This window comes from Ovis aries, unplaced genomic scaffold (genome assembly GCF_016772045.2).
Source record: "Ovis aries strain OAR_USU_Benz2616 breed Rambouillet unplaced genomic scaffold, ARS-UI_Ramb_v3.0 scaffold_87, whole genome shotgun sequence".
Classification (NCBI taxonomy): domain Eukaryota; kingdom Metazoa; phylum Chordata; class Mammalia; order Artiodactyla; family Bovidae; genus Ovis; species Ovis aries.
The window spans coordinates 1098217-1118941 of record NW_024599828.1 but is presented as its reverse complement, the minus strand read 5'-3'; the positions used below and the strand labels follow the sequence as shown (position 1 = coordinate 1118941).

General features: G+C 43.2%; 2 protein-coding genes across 2 annotated transcripts in view; both read left to right on the top strand.

Annotated features, from left to right (window-relative positions):
- The window catches only part of PAG3 (pregnancy-associated glycoprotein 3), a 928325-nt gene that overhangs the window by 181754 nt on the left and 725846 nt on the right, over positions 1-20725 (top strand).
- On the top strand, positions 10507-19449 carry LOC101102275 (pregnancy-associated glycoprotein 1-like). Its single transcript, XM_012102309.5, has 9 exons — positions 10507-10607; positions 11622-11772; positions 12759-12876; positions 12975-13093; positions 14275-14468; positions 15391-15507; positions 17135-17276; positions 17365-17463; positions 19144-19449. The coding sequence occupies exons 1-9, from the start codon at positions 10507-10509 to the stop codon at positions 19291-19293; spliced, it is 1191 nt and encodes a 396-aa protein (XP_011957699.3). The 3' UTR covers positions 19294-19449.

Below are 20725 nucleotides of genomic sequence, written 5' to 3'. Positions count from 1 at the left end.
CAGTTACTGTTAATAAAGTGACAAAGGATATAAAAGGGAATCAGAAAAACTATTCAGTCACAGAGAAGTCAGGGATGAAAAGAGGCATGGAAAGAAAGAACATGGGACAGACTGAAGATAAAGAGCAAGATGATTGAATTAAACCCAACTAGAGTTAACTCCTCAGATGTGAACCCAGACTGAAGATATAACCCAGGGCCTAGACGACAGCAGGTCCCCATACACTGCACTGTGCAGTCAAAACAGAGCCTGCCAGGCCCCAGGGCCCCATGTGCCTGGGCACAGAACAGCACCAAAAGTTTATATGGAACAGTAAATAAGAAGAGTTCAATCATACAAAGTACATCCTCTGTTTATAAAGAAATGGCATTGGAAATCAATGTTCACTAGACAGAAGAAGAATAAGGTGCTAGCATAGTGTGGACCTTCCCTATTTTACAACTCTAATTCTTCTCAGGAGGGAGCGGATAAATTGACAGGACTTACATCTCTTCAATACTAGACATACTTGACATACATAGACAATACTAGACATTCATGTTTGATTTTCACGGTTCAGTCTCCTCTTTCTTCTACTGTCTTGCTCATCCTGGGCAAGAGCAACTCTTCCTCTAAACCACAGCTCAATCACTACACACAAAGCTGGATGATATTCGCCGAGTCTTTCACATAAACCAGTGAAAACTTGCTTCCTCCTATTTTGCACTCTTGGCTTTTTTCAACCATCCATGGCTCTTGTCCTACCTGCTGGGATTCTGGTCCTCTGTCGCTTGGAGCCATGTTCCCATACACCGGGCTTTAATTACACCCAATGAAATTCCTATTTAGAGTGGCCATAATACACACAAAAAGGGAAAGAACAGGCAGCTCCTTACTCTCCTCTCTTGTTACTTCATGACATTTTTCACTGAAAACCTGTGTAGCAAGTTTGTTACATACAAACGTTCAAGTTGAAAACTTTCAAACATATAAAAGTGCATTTGTATGTGCAATCACATTAGTGAGTTCCCAAATCTGACATCAATTGTCATGGGCACATCTAAGACAAGTTGGTGAGCATTTGTGTACTTTATTGTACAGAACTGTATGGAGTACAATAGTGCAGGACTTTTATTTCAAGCCTAAGCTGTCTGAAAGGAAGCATAAATGCAGTGGTAATGTAGATGGTACTACTATTCTATTTTTAAAGATGTACTTAGTTGCTCAGCTGTGTCTGAATTTTCAACATATGGACTGCAGTCTACCAAGCTCCTCTTGCCATGGGGATTCTCCAGTCAAGAATACTGGAGCGGGTTGCCATGCCCTATCGAGGTACTGAAAGATTAAAAATGTTTTCTTTTTTGTGTTTTTTTTTCTATGTATTATTTGTGTGAAAAGAAAAGTATCATAAAACTATTAAACTGTAGTAACATATAGCCACTTGTCTTAGTTGGCTGTCTAAGTAACTTTGCTGAACTTATGAAGAAATTGGGATTTTTGAACACCCTTTTCAAATGTAACTTGTTCATACTTAGGGGACTTACTGTTCTTCTAAGGCCTGTGGATCCAAAAGTGAATGCATCCCCTCCAGGTCCAAGGAAGTCACATTCTTGATTGGGATTTTAGAGGAAATGTGAGACCTCCATAATTCTAGGCATATCAGTTCTTCAAAAGACCTTGATCAGGAGAAACTAACATTACAGTAGAAATAGTCATAGTGTTTCTACCCACTTCTAGAAAGTGTTACTAAGTTCTCAACACTGGATCTTGTAATGCTGGTAGACTAGATGGAGAAGTGATGTGAACAGAAATAAAGAAGATGAGACAGGTAGGTCAGAAAGTGAGGTTACAAAGACAATGTATTTAAAAGCTGAAGAATAGAGAGAAATTTGGGACCTGAGTTGGAAAAGCAATTTTCAAAACAAATTGGGTCATGCAGTATGTGTAGTCCTCACTTCAATTGTTAGGAGATCTCTACTGACCAGTCTGCCTTTATTTTCTGGAGCACAGTTCAGATCCATCTAGCTGTTTCTCATTGCTCTTCCTTCTTCTTGGCTCCCACACTGTGTGCAGCTGTTCAGCCTATTCCATTCTTTTTATTGTTGTTGTTTTTCTCTAAGGCAGGTACTGCTACAAAATGATGTATTCTTTGATTCTCTTTCAAAACTGAAAATACTTTGTTATATAGCCATAAGCCCAGTAGCTACAGGACTGCACTTCTTACTCACCTGTGCTGTTAGTCATGACAGGTGACTTAGAGATGCAAGCAGATCTGTAAGAGGGATTTCTTGGACGACTGCTTTCAAGGAGCTGATTTAGCTGAGAGATGGGACTCTGCCCTTCCCCACCTACTTCCTAACTGTTGTCTGGATTTTAGTTGTGATGCCTGGAAGTCCTACAGTTATAGTGGACAATCATGTAACCTTGGAGATGGATAGCATCCAAGCTCTGCCTTGTCCACTTCCAGGTTTGTTTCAGTGGGAGAGAAGAATCAAGTTTATCTTGCTAAAGTTTGGTTGTTTTAGTTTTATGCAATGTGCATTCAAACTTAATCCTGATACTACTATGTGTTTAATATGATATAGCCCTATTATTTTGTTATGTTCAGTGAATATATTTATATTTTACATTTCTCTCTTTTATTTTATAAATTAATTAATCAACCATTATACCTAAATTTTATAAAGGCAAATTTATTATTATAAGCATGCTTTCCTTTAGATTTTGCATTTTTATACTTTTTTAAAAATTTTCTTTTGATTCTTGTTTTCTCCATATTTCTACAGTCTGGGCCGTGTCCTCTCTTATAACCTCATCCATATCCATATCTATAGGCCAAAACAGACTGAGAGCTGTGTGGGGAGAACCAAAGAAGGATGAATTGCAGAGACATGAATGAAGGGTAGTGGCCCTTATTACTCATCATGAATGTTCTTCAGTAGGATCACATTCCCCTGCCCTTCTGTGTGGCCAGCACCCCCAGGTTTGCCATGACAATGGAAGATACTTTGGCCCATGGAATATACTTCGGCCCATGGAATTTGACCAGAGGTGATATGTCACTTCCAAATGGAAGTATTAATTTCTGCCCCACTAGCTGGAATGCACATGTAATGACAGGAGCTGGAGCAGCCATGTTAGACCAGAGGTTAGTAGCGCAGGCAGAAGATGTGACAAGAAAGAAGTGGGCCCTCATCTCTGCGGAGAGACCTGTGTTAACATTGACAGAGAATTGAAATTTTATTGTATTTAAGAAAATATTACTAAGGTTTTGATTACAGTCGTTGAACTTGTAACCTAACACTCATAATAAAATAACTAATCTTTGTGTTAGCTTTGTCTTGACATTAGGGTCTGAATGAGACAATATCTACGGACATATACTTACAAGTGAGTCAGGTGACAGCCCTGCCCTCTGGAAGCTCTGCTCTAGTGTGGGATTCAGAAACTCAAGCAAGAACAAAGCCACATGGCAGGACAGCTTCAAGATCCTGTAGGAACCCTTGGGAGGGGAACATGAATCAGTCTTGATCTCAGGAGGTTGCTTGAAGCACGGGCAATCCTCTATCAGTCTCCTCATAAATAGGCCATGGTGCCAAGTTTCATGTAAAAGTTATTTATTTCAAATTCCTTCCAGAGTGTTTTCCCATTTGATCCAGTACTTAAGATATGCGCTTGAGACCTAGTTTGGGAAGATTGGAAATGCCCCAGGGCAACTAAGCCGGTGGGCCACAACTACTGAGCCTGAGTGCCCTAGAGCCTGTGATGTACATGAAGAGAAGCACAGTATTGAAAAGCCAGTGCACTGCAATTACAGAGGAGCCCCTGCTCGCTGAAAATAGAGAAGTCCTGAGCAGCAATGAAGACCTGCTGCTGCTGCTGCTGCGTCACTTCAGTTGTGTCCGACTCTGTGCGATCCCATAGATGGCAGCCCACCAGACTCCCCAGTCCCTGGGATTCTCCAGGCAAGAACAGTGGAGTGGGTTGCCATTTCCTCTTCCAATGAATGAAAGTGAAAATTGAATGTGAAGTTGTTCAGACCTGTCTGACCCTCAGTGACCTTATGGACTGCAGCCTTCCAGGCTCCTCCGTTCATGGGATTTTCCAGGCAAGAGTACTGGAGTGGGTGCCATTGCCTTCTCCGCAATGAAGACCTAGTGCTGCCAAAATTGAAAAAAAACAAACAAACAAACAAACAAACAAAAAACTCCCAGAGAAACCAGTGAGGTCTTAGTGGAAACAGGACATGAAAAAGGATGAAACCAGTCTGTGTCTGATATCATGCAAGTCATGGAGAGGAACGCTACAGCCTGTTTTCACAGGGAACTTGGGATATAAGTTGTGCCTCAAATGTGCCCCAACCCAAGGCTAGGGAGCTGGGATTTCACTCTCCCACTAATGCCTCCTTTTCATCCTTCAACTAACACAGCTGGTGTCTCCAAGCCCTTGTATTAGATCCTCCAAAGACAAATCAAGGTGACACTAGAAGCAAAAGACACCAATGCTCAGGAAAAATCAACCTCAGATAATGTCTCGATTTCTTCACCCATCCTGCCATCTCCAACATCATATCTGAAATCCTGCAAATCTAAAGAACTCCATGGGTCTCTACATGTAAGCATTAAAAAAATCAGATTCTAATTTATATAGGAGTATAGTTGATTTACAACACTGTATTAATATTAGTTGTGTGGGAAATTAATTTCCTTATACATACACATGTACCCATTGTTTCTTAGACTCTTTTCTCATACAGGATATTACAGACTATTGAGCAGAATTCCTTTGCTGTACAGTAGGTCTTTGTTGATTATCTATTAAATATAGTAGTATACATATATTAATCTCAAACTCTCCATTTATCCCTCTCCCACCTTTCCACTTTGGTAACTATAATTATTGTTTTGATGGAGGGAAGTGTCTAGGCACTTTTTGGATCAGGGTCTGTGCTTGTGAGAGAGCAGGAGCCAGGGAAAGCAAGCCTGAGAGAGACTCATTTCAGATGATGCTAAATGTTGAAAAGGACCCGGCAATGCAAAAATTTGGGAGAAAAACATTGTAGATGTGGGAAGTAGCCCTTGCTAAGGACCAAGGTAACCAAGCTTAATAAATGTCTACCCTTTCACTGCCAACCTGCAGATGGGTAAAGGGCCTGGTAAGGATGTCAGGTGTGGGGGACAGTTTTCAGATGACAAGAGATGAGTTGGAGTAAACAGTATGTAGTCTTCCAACTACTCATTTATTGGGAACCTGCCTCAATCTGTTATCTTGTGATCCTCAGGGTATCACTAAGACAGATACTTCAAAATGGACTTTCTATAAACTTATTACTGCAAAACAGTTTCAAACATGACAAGTATAAAAAAGAAGAGTGTCATGAACTCTATATTTCATCATTTGGCATCAATAACTACAAAACTAACCTCTTAGTCCCACAGGTTGTCATAGACTGGAGACTATGCAACATCAAGGTGGTGGCCAATTGAGTTCCCAGCAGACATTCTTGACTTGCATCAGTCTTTCTCTTCTTGCTATATTCTCACATGTGGTGGTTGAAGGAAAGGAAGAAGAGGGAGAATAAGAGAAAAAAAGAGGAAAAGGCTAATCCCATCATGAGAGACCACCATCAAAGCCCTGTGTCAACCTGGGTACCTCCCAAAGGCCCTACTTCCTAATATCATCACATTGGGAATCAAGGGTGGACACAATTCAATCCACATTAGCTATGCATAGCATAGCAGCTATCTACTTTTTAATCAAGACAGACCGTCATTTCATTCTCTTTTTACTGCTCATTCATTTTTCTTTAAGTGTTTTAGGTAAAAGATATAATATTTCACCAAATATACATAATGATTATTTTGGGAAGAATGATAAGATATGAAAAAAAAATGCTCTTTGGTTCCCTCCAAAGTGAATATTTTATATCCAGTCCATGCGCAAATTTCCCTGATTGTCAAAAAGCAGATGTCTTTTCACGGTTTATTGAAAGAATGTAGCCATATTTTGCACTTGGTTGTTCTCCTTTAGGACTAAATAAGTGTTCCTCTTCCAATTTTAATGCCATTTATTTGCTCAGAAACGGAAAGGAAGCAAGGTGGTTTGTCTTACAGAATGTCCCACTAATGGTTTTAGAGCAGGAGTCCACAATACCAGCACAGTGGGTCAGGACCAGTACCAGTCCTTGGTCTATTAGGAACCAGACCTCCACAGCAGGAGGTGAGCTGCAGGCTAGTGAGTGAGGTTTTATCTGTATTATAGCTGCTCCCCATCACTCTCTCATCACCCCCAGAAGGGACAGTCTAGTTTGTTTTCCTGGAACTGATTGTTGTTACATAACCTATGCTTAGTAGAAACAAAAATAGCATAAACATTGATGATTATTTTCCTTTCTTAGTGCCCAGAATGGTAAGTTGATTCCCTAGCAGTCTATCACAGTGACAAATTAGATGCTGCCTATTAACATTTGGACACATTTGGCCAGCTTAAAATTAGATATTAAAAAACTAAGATCATGGGATCCAGCCCCATCCTTCATGGCAAATAGAAGGAGAGAATGTGTAAGCAGTCACAGATTTCTTCATCTTAGCTTCTAAAATGACTGTGGATGCTGCCTGCAGCCATGAAATCAGAAGACATTTGCTTCTTGGCAGGAAAGCTATGACAAACATAAATAGTGTGTTGAGAAGCAGAAACATCATTCTGCCCAGCAAACTGGTAGATGTTTGGCCTTTTCATTTGGATTCCTAAACTTCTCCCCACTCCCTATTGGTCTTTGAAGTCCCTGAACCTTCTGGTCCTTCAGGATTCCCAAGATCATTTTGTGCATTTCTTTACTCAGTCCTGAAATCAGCCATCTCTTTAAGATCATCTGATGGGAAATGTAGTTAGAAGCTACAAGCTAGACCTCAGAATAGGCACTGCTATCAAGTTGTCACTGCTTCTAGGCTTTACAGTGGTCGAAGGAGGAAGTACACATTTTCTTTAAAAATTAAAATAAAAAAGAATACAATTAGTTGGCACAAACTTATACTTTCAGTTCAAGATTTAAGACAACAGGGTTTGAACTAAGCTTCTATTTATTATGTGTGAACCTCTTTCTAGCCATTGGAAGGCTTACTTCAGAACATTAGTTTTAATTATTGTCTTGCTTGTACCTGTTAACAGACATACAATTCTGTCACAATAGCAGAAACAATATTAGGATAAATAAGTTGTTGATTTATTGCTTGCCTCAGTTGCAATAGCAGTGCAGATGCATGGCAGCTGTCATGTCAGTGTTGAAGCGTGGTGGAGAGGAACTTCCCCACATGCAAATCAGGGGCAGCAGCTCAGAGGAGCTACCCTACTTCCAAGGTAAGGAGCAATGGCAGAGCTTTGCTGGAGCAGCCGTGAAGACATACCCCACTTCTAAGGTAAGAGAAACCCAAATAAGAGGGTAGGCACTGACAGAGGGCATCAGAGGGCAGAATGACTGAAACCACAATCACAGACAACTAGCCAATCTGTCACATGGATCACAGCCTTGTCTAACTCAAGAAACTAAGCCATGCCATGTGTGGTCACCCAAAATGGACGGTTCATGGTGGAGAGGTCTGACAGAATGTGGTCCACAGAGAAGGGAATCGCAAACCACTTCAGTATTCTTGCCTTGAGAACTCCATGAACAGTGTGATAAGGCAAATGATAGGACACTGAAAGATAAACCCCCCAGGTCAGTATGTGCCCAATATTTACTGCAGATCAGCAGAGAAATAACTCCAGAATGAGTGAAGGGATGGAGCCAAAGCATAGACAACACCCAGTAGAGGATGGGACTGGTGATAGAAGGAAGATTTGATGCTGTAGAGAGCAATATTGCATAGGAACCTGGATTGTTAGGTCCATGAGTCAAGGCAAATTAGAAGTGGTCAAAGAGGAGATGACAAGAGTGAACATAGACATTCTAAGAATAGGCGAACTAAGGTGGACTGGAACAGGTGAATTTAGCTCAGATGACCACTATATCTACAACTGTAGGCATGAATCCCTTAGAAGAAATGGAGAAGACATCATAGTCAACAAAAGAGTTTAAAATGTAGTACTTGGATGCAATCTCAAAAATAACAGCATGATCTCTGTTCGTTTCCAAGGCAAACCATTCAATATCAAGGTAATCCAAGTCTATGCCCTGAAAGTAACACTGAAAAAGTTGAGGTTGAACAGTTCTATGAAGACTTACAAGACCTTCTAGAACTAACACTCCCAAAAGATGTCATTTTCATTATAGGGGACTGGAATGCCAAAGTATGGGTCAAGAAACACCAGGAGTAACACGTCAATTTGGCCTTGGAGTACAGAATGAAGCAGGGCAAAGACTAATAGAGTTCTACCAAGAGAACGCAGTGGTCATAGCAAACACCCTCTCCCAGCAACAAAAGAGAAGACTCTGCACATGGATATCAACAGATGGTTGGAACCAAAATAAGACTGATTATATTCTTTGCAGGCAAGGATGGAGAAGCTCTATACAGGCAGCAAAAACAAGACTGGGACCTGATGCTGGCTCAGATCATGAACACCTCATTGCCAAATTCAGACTGAAATTTAAGAAAGTGGAGAAAAGCACTAGACCATTCAGGTATGACCTAAATCAAATCCCTTAGGACTATACAGTGGAAGTGAGAAATAGATTTAAGGGACTAGATCTAATAGACAGAGTGCCTGATGAACTATGGGTGTAAGTTCATGACATTGTACAGAAGACAGGAATCAAGACCATCCCCTAGAAAAAGAAATGCAAAAAAGAAAAATGGTTGTCTGAGGAGGCCTTACACAGAGCTGTGAAAAGAAGGGACGCAAAAAGCAAAGGAGAACAGCAAAGATTTACCCATTTGAATGCAGAGTTCCAAAGAATAACAAGGAGAGATAGGAAAACCTTCCTCAGCCCTCAAAGCAAAGAAATAGAGGAAAACAATAGATCGGGAAAGACTAGAGATTTCTTTAAGAAAATTAGAAATACCAAGGGAATATAGTTTTTGAATATAGTGTCAAGATTCTTTCCTTTTTTTCTTTTGGTTTTCTTTGGTTTTGTTTTTGATAGGCAATATTTTTGTTTTTCCTTAGAAGATATTCCACTCTGCATGTAGAGTCATAAGTTTGAATTTTAAAGCCACTTACGTAATGTGTTGTTATAGGTAGCTAGTCAACAACTTGATTCAATTAGATTAATTGGTCTTTGTTCTCAATTTGTCCAGTTCAGTTCAGTCCTTTAGTTGTGTCCATCTCTTTGCAATGTCATAGACTGCACCATGCCAGGCTTCCCTATCCATCACCAACTCCCAGAGCTTGCTGAAGCTCATGTCCATTGACTTGGTGATGCCATCCACTCATCTCATCCTCTGTCTTCCGATTCTCCTCATGACTTTAATCTTTCCTAATATCAGGATCTTTTCCAATGAGTCAGCATGTTTACTATGTATTCAGTCTCTTTTTAAATCAACCAACAATAATTAAATTCTTCTCTGTCCCCACTGCACTCCCAACTCTAGGACAGAAACAAAAATCTGCGGAGACTGAGGGCTGATTCCAACATATTGCTGTGGAGATTTCATTTCCAGTGTTTTTTCTGGGAAAATTAGTTTCTAACATTAAAATCAGTGGATTGTACATAAATATCCAAACTTCTGATTCTCTTGAAAACATGGCCAACTGGCCTGCTTTCCAGCAAGGTTGAAGTGGAGGAAAAGCTGCACCCAGTGGTAAGGCCTGTGCTGCCCAGATTCCAACAGGGCCACCTAGTCCTAGTATCATATCTCCTGCCTCCTCGGGCCATGAATTTGTGAGAACTAGACTTTTTACTCTCTTGAGATAAAGACTATTTTTGTCTTATCAACTTTGACTTTGAAGCTTTTAATCCACAACGTAGTACACAGTTCTTCCTTGTACAGCTGTTGGATGCTATAAAATATCTTGTGGATGCATATGACATTTCTTCCAATACTGAAACCATGCAATTGAAGTACTGCTCTGCCCTAAATCTTTGATGCAGCCTGGCATCATAGGTGCCTCTGATGTCTACCATTAGACCCACTACCTAAAGCCAGTTGTATGTCCCTGGGCTGTCCCTGAAGTCTTCAGTTTGCCATTTAACAACTTATCCTCCTAGCAATCTCCTCTCCAACAAAGACAACAATGCATATCTCATGAAGTGGCTAGGAAGATGACATGAAAAGATGAGTGTTGAGCATTGCCCGTAGTATAAATTTTCATGATTTTCTTATCAGTTTTTTCTCCAAATAGGCAAGGTTCTCCATCATCTTAGATGTCCATGCAGATCAGTTTGATTTTCCAGCCAAGCTTCAAAGAAGAGATTGCAGTTCATTTCTCTGTATTCCGAAAAGCTTCAAAGGCCATTCGCCAAGGACAGTGATGAAGGTAAAGATTTTATCGAGACCTTTGTGTTTTCTTCAGATCTTTTAGTGGCCTTAAGGGGAAAAGTAGGGTAGATCAGAGCATATATAACTAGGGGCTACTAGTCACCACTACATGCTACAAACCCAAAGTTCCCTGATTACTTGGAGCCAGGAAAGAAACATGAAGTGGCTTGTGCTCCTCGTGCTGGTGGCCTTCTTAAAGTGCATAGTCAAGTAAGTATGGGGACTGTAAACCACATCATATTCCTTTCTCGGATTTTTCTTTCCATATGATTGTTCCTCCACCCATCAGGTTTAAAAGGTAATGAAATATTTCCCTAAGAGTCTTAAAGTTCAACTCTTTATTATGAATAAGTAATTTGCTATAGGAACTGTGGATCCCAAGGTCTTGGTGTAGATTTGGGTTGCACAAATCTTGGGATCCAGTCAGTTGCACAGTCTATGCAGATGTCAATGTGGTACTGTGGAGTAGCACTTTTCTACATTTTCTTCAACATGTCCTCTTTTTCCCTAGTCTATGTCTGCCTCTCTGTATCATTGTCATTTTTCTCTCCATCTCTTTGGAAGTCACTGGGAGTGTTTCTCTTTTTGTTGTTTTCTTTTAATTTTTCATTTGACTCCTCCTTCCTTCTCAAGCCCCTGTATTTCCCTTACTTGTTCCCTATATCTTGGATTCTTCTTTCAACTCTCTCTTCTCTTTCAACTTGGAGAAAGATACACTTTTTGCACTGTTTTATATTGGACAAGCAGTGTGATCACAGCTCACTCAGAAACCTCTTGCATTTCAAATTGCTCCCTTGTAAAAGAGGATAAGAGTCCCCTTTCTACCTCCTTCCTTGAGGTTCTATGAAAAGAATGAGTGGGATGGCAACAGCAATGCTAATGGCTGTCATTGTTGAGACTTCCTATTTATCAGGTACCTTATATGCATCACTTCACTTATTTCCAATATATTCTATTTGGAGGGTTTGTATTGTTACATTCCAACATTTTACCAAAGGGGAGATTAAGACAACACATTGTCATGTATCTTACCCAAGATTGCAGAACAGAACCTGTATTGAAGTCTATGTCTTTGCCATGGTATATGCATAACATTCTGATAATAATGTGCCTCATAAGTATCACTAGAAAATACACAGGGCTGTTACAATGACAGTTATACCTTAACACTGACAGCTAATTGTAGCATCTTCTTTGTTTTCTTTGTCAAATGCTCGGTGAAAGAATACCTCTAAGGAGAGTGAAGACCATGAGAAATACCGTCAGTGGAAAAAACATGCTGAACAATTTCCTGAAGGAGCATGCTTGTAGACTGTCCCAGATTTCTTTTTGTGGCTCAAATCTAACTACTTTCCCGCTGAGGAACATCATGGATGTGAGTATTTTGGGAGGATGGTGCTCCACAGAGCCTCCTGGTGCTCTAGCCTAGCACTGGGGCTCATCTGTAGGTGCGAGGTGGGATGTTGGGGTTGGGGTTCCTGCAGGAGGCAGAGACACTGGAAAAGAGGGACCCCACCCAGAGGAGAAGGCACTCTCATCCTCAACTGTTGGTCTTTGTGACTGGGCCTGGCAATTACTTGGTGGCAAGTAAACATCCATTTCTGAGTCAAAGATATGTCATTAGTTTGAGAGTAATAGTTCCTTCCAAAGTAAGTGAGCCACTCAGTTATAGATTAAAAGTGAACCATCACTGATCAAAAGGTAGAACCATCTGCAAAGCAATTGTGAATCCCTAGGTAGAAGAATTCAGTTTCCACAGATGCAAGAACGACAGCAGCAAAAAGTTACTGAACCTGTATTCTGAGTATGGCCATAAGAATCATTTTGGTTTCTGTTTTTAGATTAGAAAAAGGGCTTATTTTGTGTTCAAGATATCTTCAAAAATGCCCATGCCAGCCTGAGAGACAGGCAAAGAGTAAATACACGTCAAATGAAAGGGTCAGCTGTGTGCTGTTGATTGGGTGTGGTCTGAGTTTAGAGGGAGTGGCTGGGGTTGATCAAGAAGGACCTCTTAGAGAAGCGGGTGTGAAGTCTGGGTTTGAAGAGATGACAGAGCTTCTCAAATGAAGGCACCAGGACTTCCCTGGGTGTCCAGTGGTCCTGGAGGTCCAATGGTTATGCCTCTGGGCTTCCCATGCAGGAGGTACCACTTCAATGCCTGGTGATAGAATCAGTATCCTGCATAAAATGTAGCACAGGAAAAAATATATCAAATGAAGATATGTCTGTGACCAAAGTCTGTGAGCTGCACGGTGGTTAGAAAGTGATCTCAAAAGATATGTGACACCCAGAGGGAGGCAGCAGTGTGGGAACAGAGGGTAGCCTGTTCTGCACTAAACCACTCCCTCCTTCTCCCTGTAGATGCTCTACGTGGGTAACATCACCATTGGAACACCCCCTCAGGAATTCCAGGTTCTCTTTGACACAGGCTCATCTTTTTTGTGGGTGCCCTCTGTCTTTTGCAAGAGCTCAACCTGTTGTGAGTATGGACACCCCCTACCGGGACCATCTTTCACCTGCCCTGCCACCCTGTTCCCACCCTTGGCACCTGATGACACTCATCTCTTGTGTCTACAGCTAAACGCATTAGGTTCAGACATCTTCAGTCTTCCACCCTCCGGCTTACAGATAAGATCTGCAGGATAACCTACGGATCCAGGAGAATTAAAGGAATTGTTGTTCGTGACACAGTTCGGGTAACAGTGTAACAAATGCTCAGTCAGGACTGGCTATGGAGTGACCACTGATTGCAAAACAGATGCAGGACCATCTGGCAGGACCCTTCCTAGCCTAAATCCCATAGATATTGGCCATCTTATCCACAGGGTCATGTCTCTGGGGAGACAGGGCTCGTGGTGAACATGAGCAAACAGATTAGCTCACCCAGAGAGTTGCTTGAGGTTTGGACTTGCAACTCCTCTGCCCATGAGCATTTCAAGGTTCATTTTGCTGGGAGCGAGAAGAAGGGATAAAAGCACCCACTTTTATATTCACAGACTATTCCAGGCACTTTCAGGTAATAACTGGTTTAATCCTGCAATGACCCCTCACAGCAGTTACTCTAATTAGCTCAGGACCCATATGAGAAAACTGAGGTGCATACAGCAAGGGCCTTGTTGAGGGCACACATGTGGTAAAAGGTGGAGTTAGGCTGGCTTTTCAGGACTGAAGTTGCTGTGGGGTGTTTGGAGACAGGATAAAACTGATCTGTGGACCCTGGGGACAGTCAGGGGCTTCAGGTATCCAGAGTGGGAAACTGGGGGCCTGAGAAGTCGAGGGGCCTGATAAATGATTTCTCATGCTAGAGGACCCCTGAGAGTCTAATAAACCTATGGCCTGCCTCCCCTAAAATATTTGAGTTGTCCCCCTCTCTCTCTTTCTCTCTCATATGCACTCACAGAAATATACACATATCCCTAAAAGTGAATTCCCAAGGCAATAATTTCATAGAACCCTGCAAACAAGATTGTGTTTTTGGCTTCTGTCTTCCTAGACAGATGCAGAATCCGGAGTACATTACAGAGAATGCAGTCCATTTCTGCCATTAAGTCACAGTGATGCCAAAGACTAGGCTATCTTGCTCTCAATTGTTTTGTCCATAAAGTGGCACCAGTGGGACCTGGCTTGACTCTTGGTCATGCCACCTGTACAGAAGCCAGGAGGCCAATTTGACTCACAGAGGGGCAGGATGTTTTAAAATTCAGTGTCTCTCAAATGGAACCCAAATTTCCCTCCCAGCTTTATCTAACCATCTGTGGGCCACCAAGGACAGAGCCCAGCCTCAATTCTTCTCTGAGGATCTAATGGCAATGCACCCCTACACATTCCTAGCCCCACTTCACATATCTGTAAGTGGCAACACTCTTCTCTCGCACAGATGGGTGACCTTGTAAGCACTGATCAGCTGTTTGGTCTAAGCCTGGTGGAATACGGGTTTGAGGACATACCTTTTGATGGCATCTTGGGCTTGAATTACCCAAACATATCCTCTGCTGGAGCCATCCCCATCGTTGACAACCTGAAGAATCAAGGTGCCATTTCTGAGCCTGTTTTTGCCTTCTACTTGAGCAAGTAAGTCTGAGATGGACAATCCCTTTCTCCAAATTAGCTATAAGATGCTGTCAGTTGCACGAAAAATTGTAGAACACTTGATAAAGAAGTATCCTGAGAGATTATTTAAAACAGATAACTATGGCCCCAGGGCCCAACTGGCTTCACCCCTGGCTTTTATAAATAAAATTTTATTGGAACCCAACTCTACTCCTGGGCTCAAGACAAATAAGATGGTCTACGGGAGTGAGTGAGTAGGAAGGCTAATGGAAGGCAACAGGAAACAAGTTGAAGGAAAAGGCAATATGATTTGCTTATGAATTTGATAAGGAAGGAAGGAGAAGGATGGTTGATATCTTTCTTCCTCATTAGCATTCCACTGGGAGCCCAGGATCAGCTACACAATTTGTAGGAGCCAGTGAGAAATGAAAGTGTGGGACACAAAAGTGTGAGACCCCTTGTTCAAGAAATATTAGTCATTTTAAGACAGGGAGAGCAGAGGTGGGGTCCCTTCTGAGTGTGGGGCCCTTCAAACAGTAGATGTCACAGGCCAGTGGAGCCAAATCTGTGTGAACTGAACCCATACCCTTAGAAGTCCCAGGCCTTGATTTTCCTGAAAAATGGCAAGGTGGACAAGGGGAAAGCCAAACGTTTCACCACCCTATCCTCTGAGGATGTCTGAGCACTCAGGTCTCTGGGGTTCCAGAGAATCTTCAGAAGACATAGTGGCTGGAGCCCAGCCAAGTGACTTGGCTTCTCACCTCCTCTGTGCCACTCATGAGACAGTAACAGATCTCACTCTGGATCTCAATTGCTCCTAGCCTTGATTTCTGCATCTGCACATGGGGACCTTATTAGGGCTTTGATGGGTAGACAAGCACAGCTCTCAGACAGTGGTGTTGTTACTGTCTCCCAAGGATCCTCCCCCTACTTGTCTCTACAGATACAAACAGGAGGGCAGTGTGGTGATGTTTGGTGGGGTGGACCAACGCTACTATAAGGGAGAGCTCAACTGGGTACCATTGATCCAAGTGGGCGGCTGGACTGTACACATGGACTGGTAAGCCTTTCCCTCTGAGGATCAGCCCAAGCGATGCTCCCACTAATTTTCATGGACACAGGCAGACACACACAAATGCATTCTCAGACACACAGTCACACACACATATACACCACCCACAACGACACAGACACACAGACACATGGAAACACTCAAGCAGACACATATAAACATACACAGAGACACATAAAAACAGGCATAGCTAGTCAGAGACACACAAGCACACACAGAGACACATACAAACACACACACAAACAAACACGCAAGCACATAGATACACAAAGAACCCATGGGTTCATAATCCCCAGGCCTTCTGAGCAAGGCTCTGACCAGAGTCCTGAAAGGGTAAAGACAGTTCTGTGCTGCTGGGAGAGTGCTGCACCCACTGCCCTTTGAGGTGGGGAGCATGGTGAGAGAGCTCTACAGTGCGCTGAACAGAGCATCAGGGAGAATTTCTCCAGCCTGATATGATAAGCCAGTTATGATAAGATGATCAACTGTACAGGGCTACATAGGATATAGGAAGTTCTCAGTACAGATAAATGTCATTTTAAAACAGGGACAGTCCTGAGAAAATGGGGAAAACTGGTCTTCTTTGGGAGCAGCTACCTAGCAGTGGAGGGAGGTTGGCTGCAGTCTTAAGACATGAAAGGAACTGATAAAAAGACACCCCACATTCTTGGGCATGGGATCCAGCAGTGACCTGAAGACAATAGGCATAACTGACAGGATTCTGTGTGATACCCTCAGACAAAAGTTTCTGTGGGCTAGTCATGTATTTCCTGGCCAGGGTCTCAGGGTCTGAGCTGGTTGTAGGAGCAGTGCTGGGAGACACCTTCTCCCAGAGGAGCCCACCTCTCCCCCTAAACTATGAGAATCTGCTACCCTTGCGAATTTCCATCTTCAATCTGTGTGACCCGTTATTTGTTCCCCACCAGATACAGCTCTCTGGAGGTTTCTTATTGTTGTCTCAGTCTTCATTGTCTCATTCAACAGACAAGCATTGGGCGTCCACTGTGTGCCAGGCACTTTAGGGAGGCAAGGAGAATAAAACTCGCCTTCACATCTAAGAAGGCAGATGTACATGAAGTGACTCGCCCACATAGTGAATTGTGACATTGGTACATGCTAGACATGAGGAGGAGAAGGCAATTGCAACCCACTCTAGTACTCTTGCCTGGAAAATCCCAGGGACGGCGGAGCCTGGTGGGCTGCCCTCTATGAGGTTGCACAGAGTTGAACACGATTGAAGTGAGTTAGCAGCAGCAGCAGCAGCAGCAGACATGAGGAAGGGTCCACAGAGAGTGACCAAGACAGGAGACTGATAAACACTGGGGGAAAGACTTCCCGAAGACAATATAGTTAAGGTGTAATCTGGAAGATGAGAAGAAATTTGCTAGTCAGAGTGGAGTGGAGTCTTCTAGGAAGAAAGATCAGCTTGTGTCAAGGTACAAAATATCCTGGTGTATTCAAGTACTTCATTCGAGGATGTCAGGAAAGGTGCTGTGACTAGAGCAAAGGAAATGAGGGCAAGAGACTAAGCACTGTTTAGGTGACAGTTGTGAAGGGGGCAACTCTGGGAGACCCAGAGTGACCTTGATGCCTGCTTTCTTCCATTGTATCTCAGCATCTCCATGAAAAGAAAGGTTATTGCTTGTTCTGGCGGCTGCCACGCTGATTTTGACACCAGGACATCATTGATTCAAGGCCCAAGTACACTGGTCAATAACATACAGAAGCTCATTGGCTCCAGGCAACGGGGTTCCCAGGTGAAGGGTCATGCCCCAGCGTCACTCCCAGTTTCCACACACAAGAAGGATCACCAGGGCCAACCTCTCCCCCCTCTCTCTCTAACAGCACTACGTTTCATGTTCTGCGGTCAATACCCTGCCCTCTATTATATTCACCATCAACGGCATCAACTACCTAGTGCCAGCTCAAGCCTACATCCTCAAGGTGAGGGGACAATACTGAGGTTTGGTTCTCAAACTGGAGCTTGCAGGAACCATTGGGCTGCTGCTGGGAGGAGGGCGCCTTCTGGAGGCCATGTCACACCATTGCAGATTCTGCAGAGTCCTGTGGCTGGGCCAGTGCCTCACACAAATCCAGTCACTTGAGAGTAAAGGGCCATGTGGGACATTGATCTTCCAGAAATAAATGTGGAGATGCCATATAATGCTGGCATGTTGGGAGTCAGGGAGAGGGGAAAACTAGTGTCCACAGTCCAATAAGACCTTCAATTCAATCTGAACTCTTAGGTGCAAGAACATGAAATTCAGCTCCAGCAGTCCCTGAAACAGGCCATGTTACAAGAAGAATGGCTGGAGACAGGCCCAGTGTGATTTCCCAGCGTAAGTTAACAGTCTCCCTTCCCTTCTCACAGTTTTCCTGGTTTGGATGATAAATTACATGGTCAGCCTAGTTCTCAGCTATATCTTCCCCTTGCTCTGGCCAGGTGCCTCCTTTGTGAGTTGGGGTACCCAACCAATCTGTGTGATGTTGGATACTAAGGTGAATAAAGGGTGCACAGTAACTACTCAGGCCCAGCACCAGGTGAAGGCTTCATGTCAGCTCCCTGCGAGAGTTCAGAGCAGGCTGATGGGCTCAAAGAAGGCTGTGAGGAAGAGAGGGAATTTTAGGAATTCTAAAACCACAAACTCATTGAGCCATATGGAGGGTTGCTTGGTGCTGGGCAAAACTGCACTGGATTCCATGCAAATGGCATCTCAAGGTGGTCTGCACTGGAGCACTGGGGACTTACTAGGGGTGATGAGGGCTACGGACTGACCAGTGGGGATGGGGAACCAGAGTACTTTACTCACCCAAGCCTGGAATGGCCAAAAAGGGTGAGTGTGAGCCAAATGCAGCTTCTCAGAGTTCCTGAGTTAAGTCTTCAAGAAAGTGTTGTGGGCACTGCTCTATTTAAGATGGATAACCACAATGAGTTGCTGTGTAGCACAAGGAACTCCGCTCAGTTATATGACAGCCTGGATGGGAGGAGTGTCTTTGGGACCAGGATACACGGATACATATGGTTGAGTCCCTTTACTGTCCACCTGAAACTGAGGATATTGTTAATCAGCTATACTCCAACACAAAATAAAGTTTTTTAATAAAGTATGGATTATGCAGACGCAGGAGGAGAACCAGCATTCTCTGCAGAGAAAACAAAGAGCAGGAGCCAGAAGAAAAGAAACAGGGAGTGAGGAGAGCTATGGACACACTTGTTCTTTTCTAAATAATTATATTGAAGTGTGGCTAATCTTCAGTGTTGCATTAAGTTCTCCTGCACAGCAGTGTGACTCAGTTATACACATAGAAATATTTTTTTTCTAATTCTTTTTCATGTGGTTTATCACTGAATATAGTTCCTTACATGCTACAGTAGGACTTTGTTGTTTTTCATTCCTCTGTTTCCCCATCTCCCAGTCCTCCACTCACCACACCCTTCTTCATGACAACATGTCTTCAGTCTCTTTGGTTTTGGATGAACTCTCATATTGCCTGCTGCTAAGAAAACCCCTTGATATTTACCAAAAGAGGGAAATAAAACAAAGAATTGTGCTGGGTCTGGATATTGGGGAGAGTCACCAGTAAGGGCTCATGCTGACCTAGTGTGTGTCTCTGTGCCCCCAGGATTCTAGAGGCCACTGCTGCACAACCTTTGAAGAGAACAAAGTGAGTTCATCTACAGAGACCTGGATCCTGGGTGATGTCTTCCTGAGGCTGTATTTCTCAGTCTTTGATCGAGGAAATGACAGGATTGGCCTGCCACGGGCATTGTAAATGCTTGAAGTTGTTCAGTTATCAGTAAGGCCACTCCTAACACACACTCACTCACACTTTGGGTACTGCTGCCCAGGGTGCTGGTAAACTGTATTTGGTGGTCTGCACGCCCTATTCTCAGTAAAGAATAAAGGGTTTCACTCTTAATGGTGTGGATACAAATGGTTGCCTCTGTTTGTGTCTGGGAGTGAAGGATCTAGAGCCAAGTCTTAATCAAAATGGAGAGGAGCCCTACTCCAACTGGCTTCAAGGAAAAGGGAGACTCATTGAAATGATTCTGGGAATGAATCCAGGACACAAGAATCAGAGCAAATACAAAGATCTCAGTGATTGGACCTAAGAAATCAGAAGTCATCAATTCTTTCTCACCTTCCTTCTTTCCCTTTCCTGATTTTTGATGGTCTTAGCCTGGCAACTTTCTTCCTTAAGGCTTCTACACCTAGTGAGGGAGTCCAAGCTACCTGCCCTAGGTTTTAAATCCCAAAGGCATCACCTAGTAAGGAAAGAAGATTGCAGACATCAGAGTTCAAGAGTATAATATGAATGACCCACCTCAGGTCCATATACAGCTGCAGATCAGCCATCCTGGCAGGGACATGGGGTCTTATTACTGACTTCACATGGTCTCTGGCCCTGACCCAGCTGCACACATGATTGTCAATTACTTCCAGAACTACATGACTGAAGCTGGGGAGAGGCAGCCCCAAGGATAGTGACTGGCAGATACTCTAGGCCATGGAAGAGTTTGTGATGACCCACCAACTTCACTACCTCCTCATTCAGAAGAATTATAAGCCATAATGAAATAGACACTCTTCATCCCATCTCAGATGATCTTATCACTGGGCTTCTCCTCTAGGGAATTTTGGGAGAGATACTTCATGCAGAGTTGGTTCCCTCTTGTTTCCACACCCCAGTTACCAGCTCTCTGCCACATATGCCTCCTCTGTCCTTTCCAGTTCCATTTGGTAAGTATTTGCCCCAATGGATCCCTGAGTCATCTCCTTCCTCCAGGGCCCAGAATGCCCCTTCCTTGGCCTCAAATGCTGCTGGGTAGAATACAATGCATGTATCAGGAGACCCAGGGTAGGCAGAGAATTCAGCCTTTCTGAGCTTCCTCCAGGGGTGGAGCTACAAACTATTTGCTTGGAGCTGCCATGGTTAGGCACTTTTCCAGTGGAAGCATCTGTTCTTCCTATCTGGAGGGACTCAGTAGATGCATCAGCTGAGACAGCAGGGGTCACAGATTGATTTCCTTTCAGATTTACTAGTTTGATCTCCTTGTTGTATAAGGGACTGTCAAGAATCTCCTCAAGCACCATAGTTCAAAAGCTCAATTTTCTGCCTTTCACCCTTTCTTATGGTCCAAATCGCACATTGGTACATGATTACTGGCAAAATCATAGCTGTGACACTGCAGACCTCTGTAGCA

Bases quoted from the DNA above. Each gene is read 5' to 3' on its own strand.
- LOC101102275 (XM_012102309.5), top strand. From the start codon at position 10,507: ATGCTACAAACCCAAAGTTCCCTGATTACTTGGAGCCAGGAAAGAAAC. The intron at 10,608-11,621 runs GTAAGTATGGGG...GCTCGGTGAAAG, and splicing joins TTCTTAAAGTGCATAGTCAA to AATACCTCTAAGGAGAGTGA. The intron at 17,277-17,364 runs GTGAAGGGTCAT...TCTCTCTAACAG, and splicing joins CCAGGCAACGGGGTTCCCAG to CACTACGTTTCATGTTCTGC.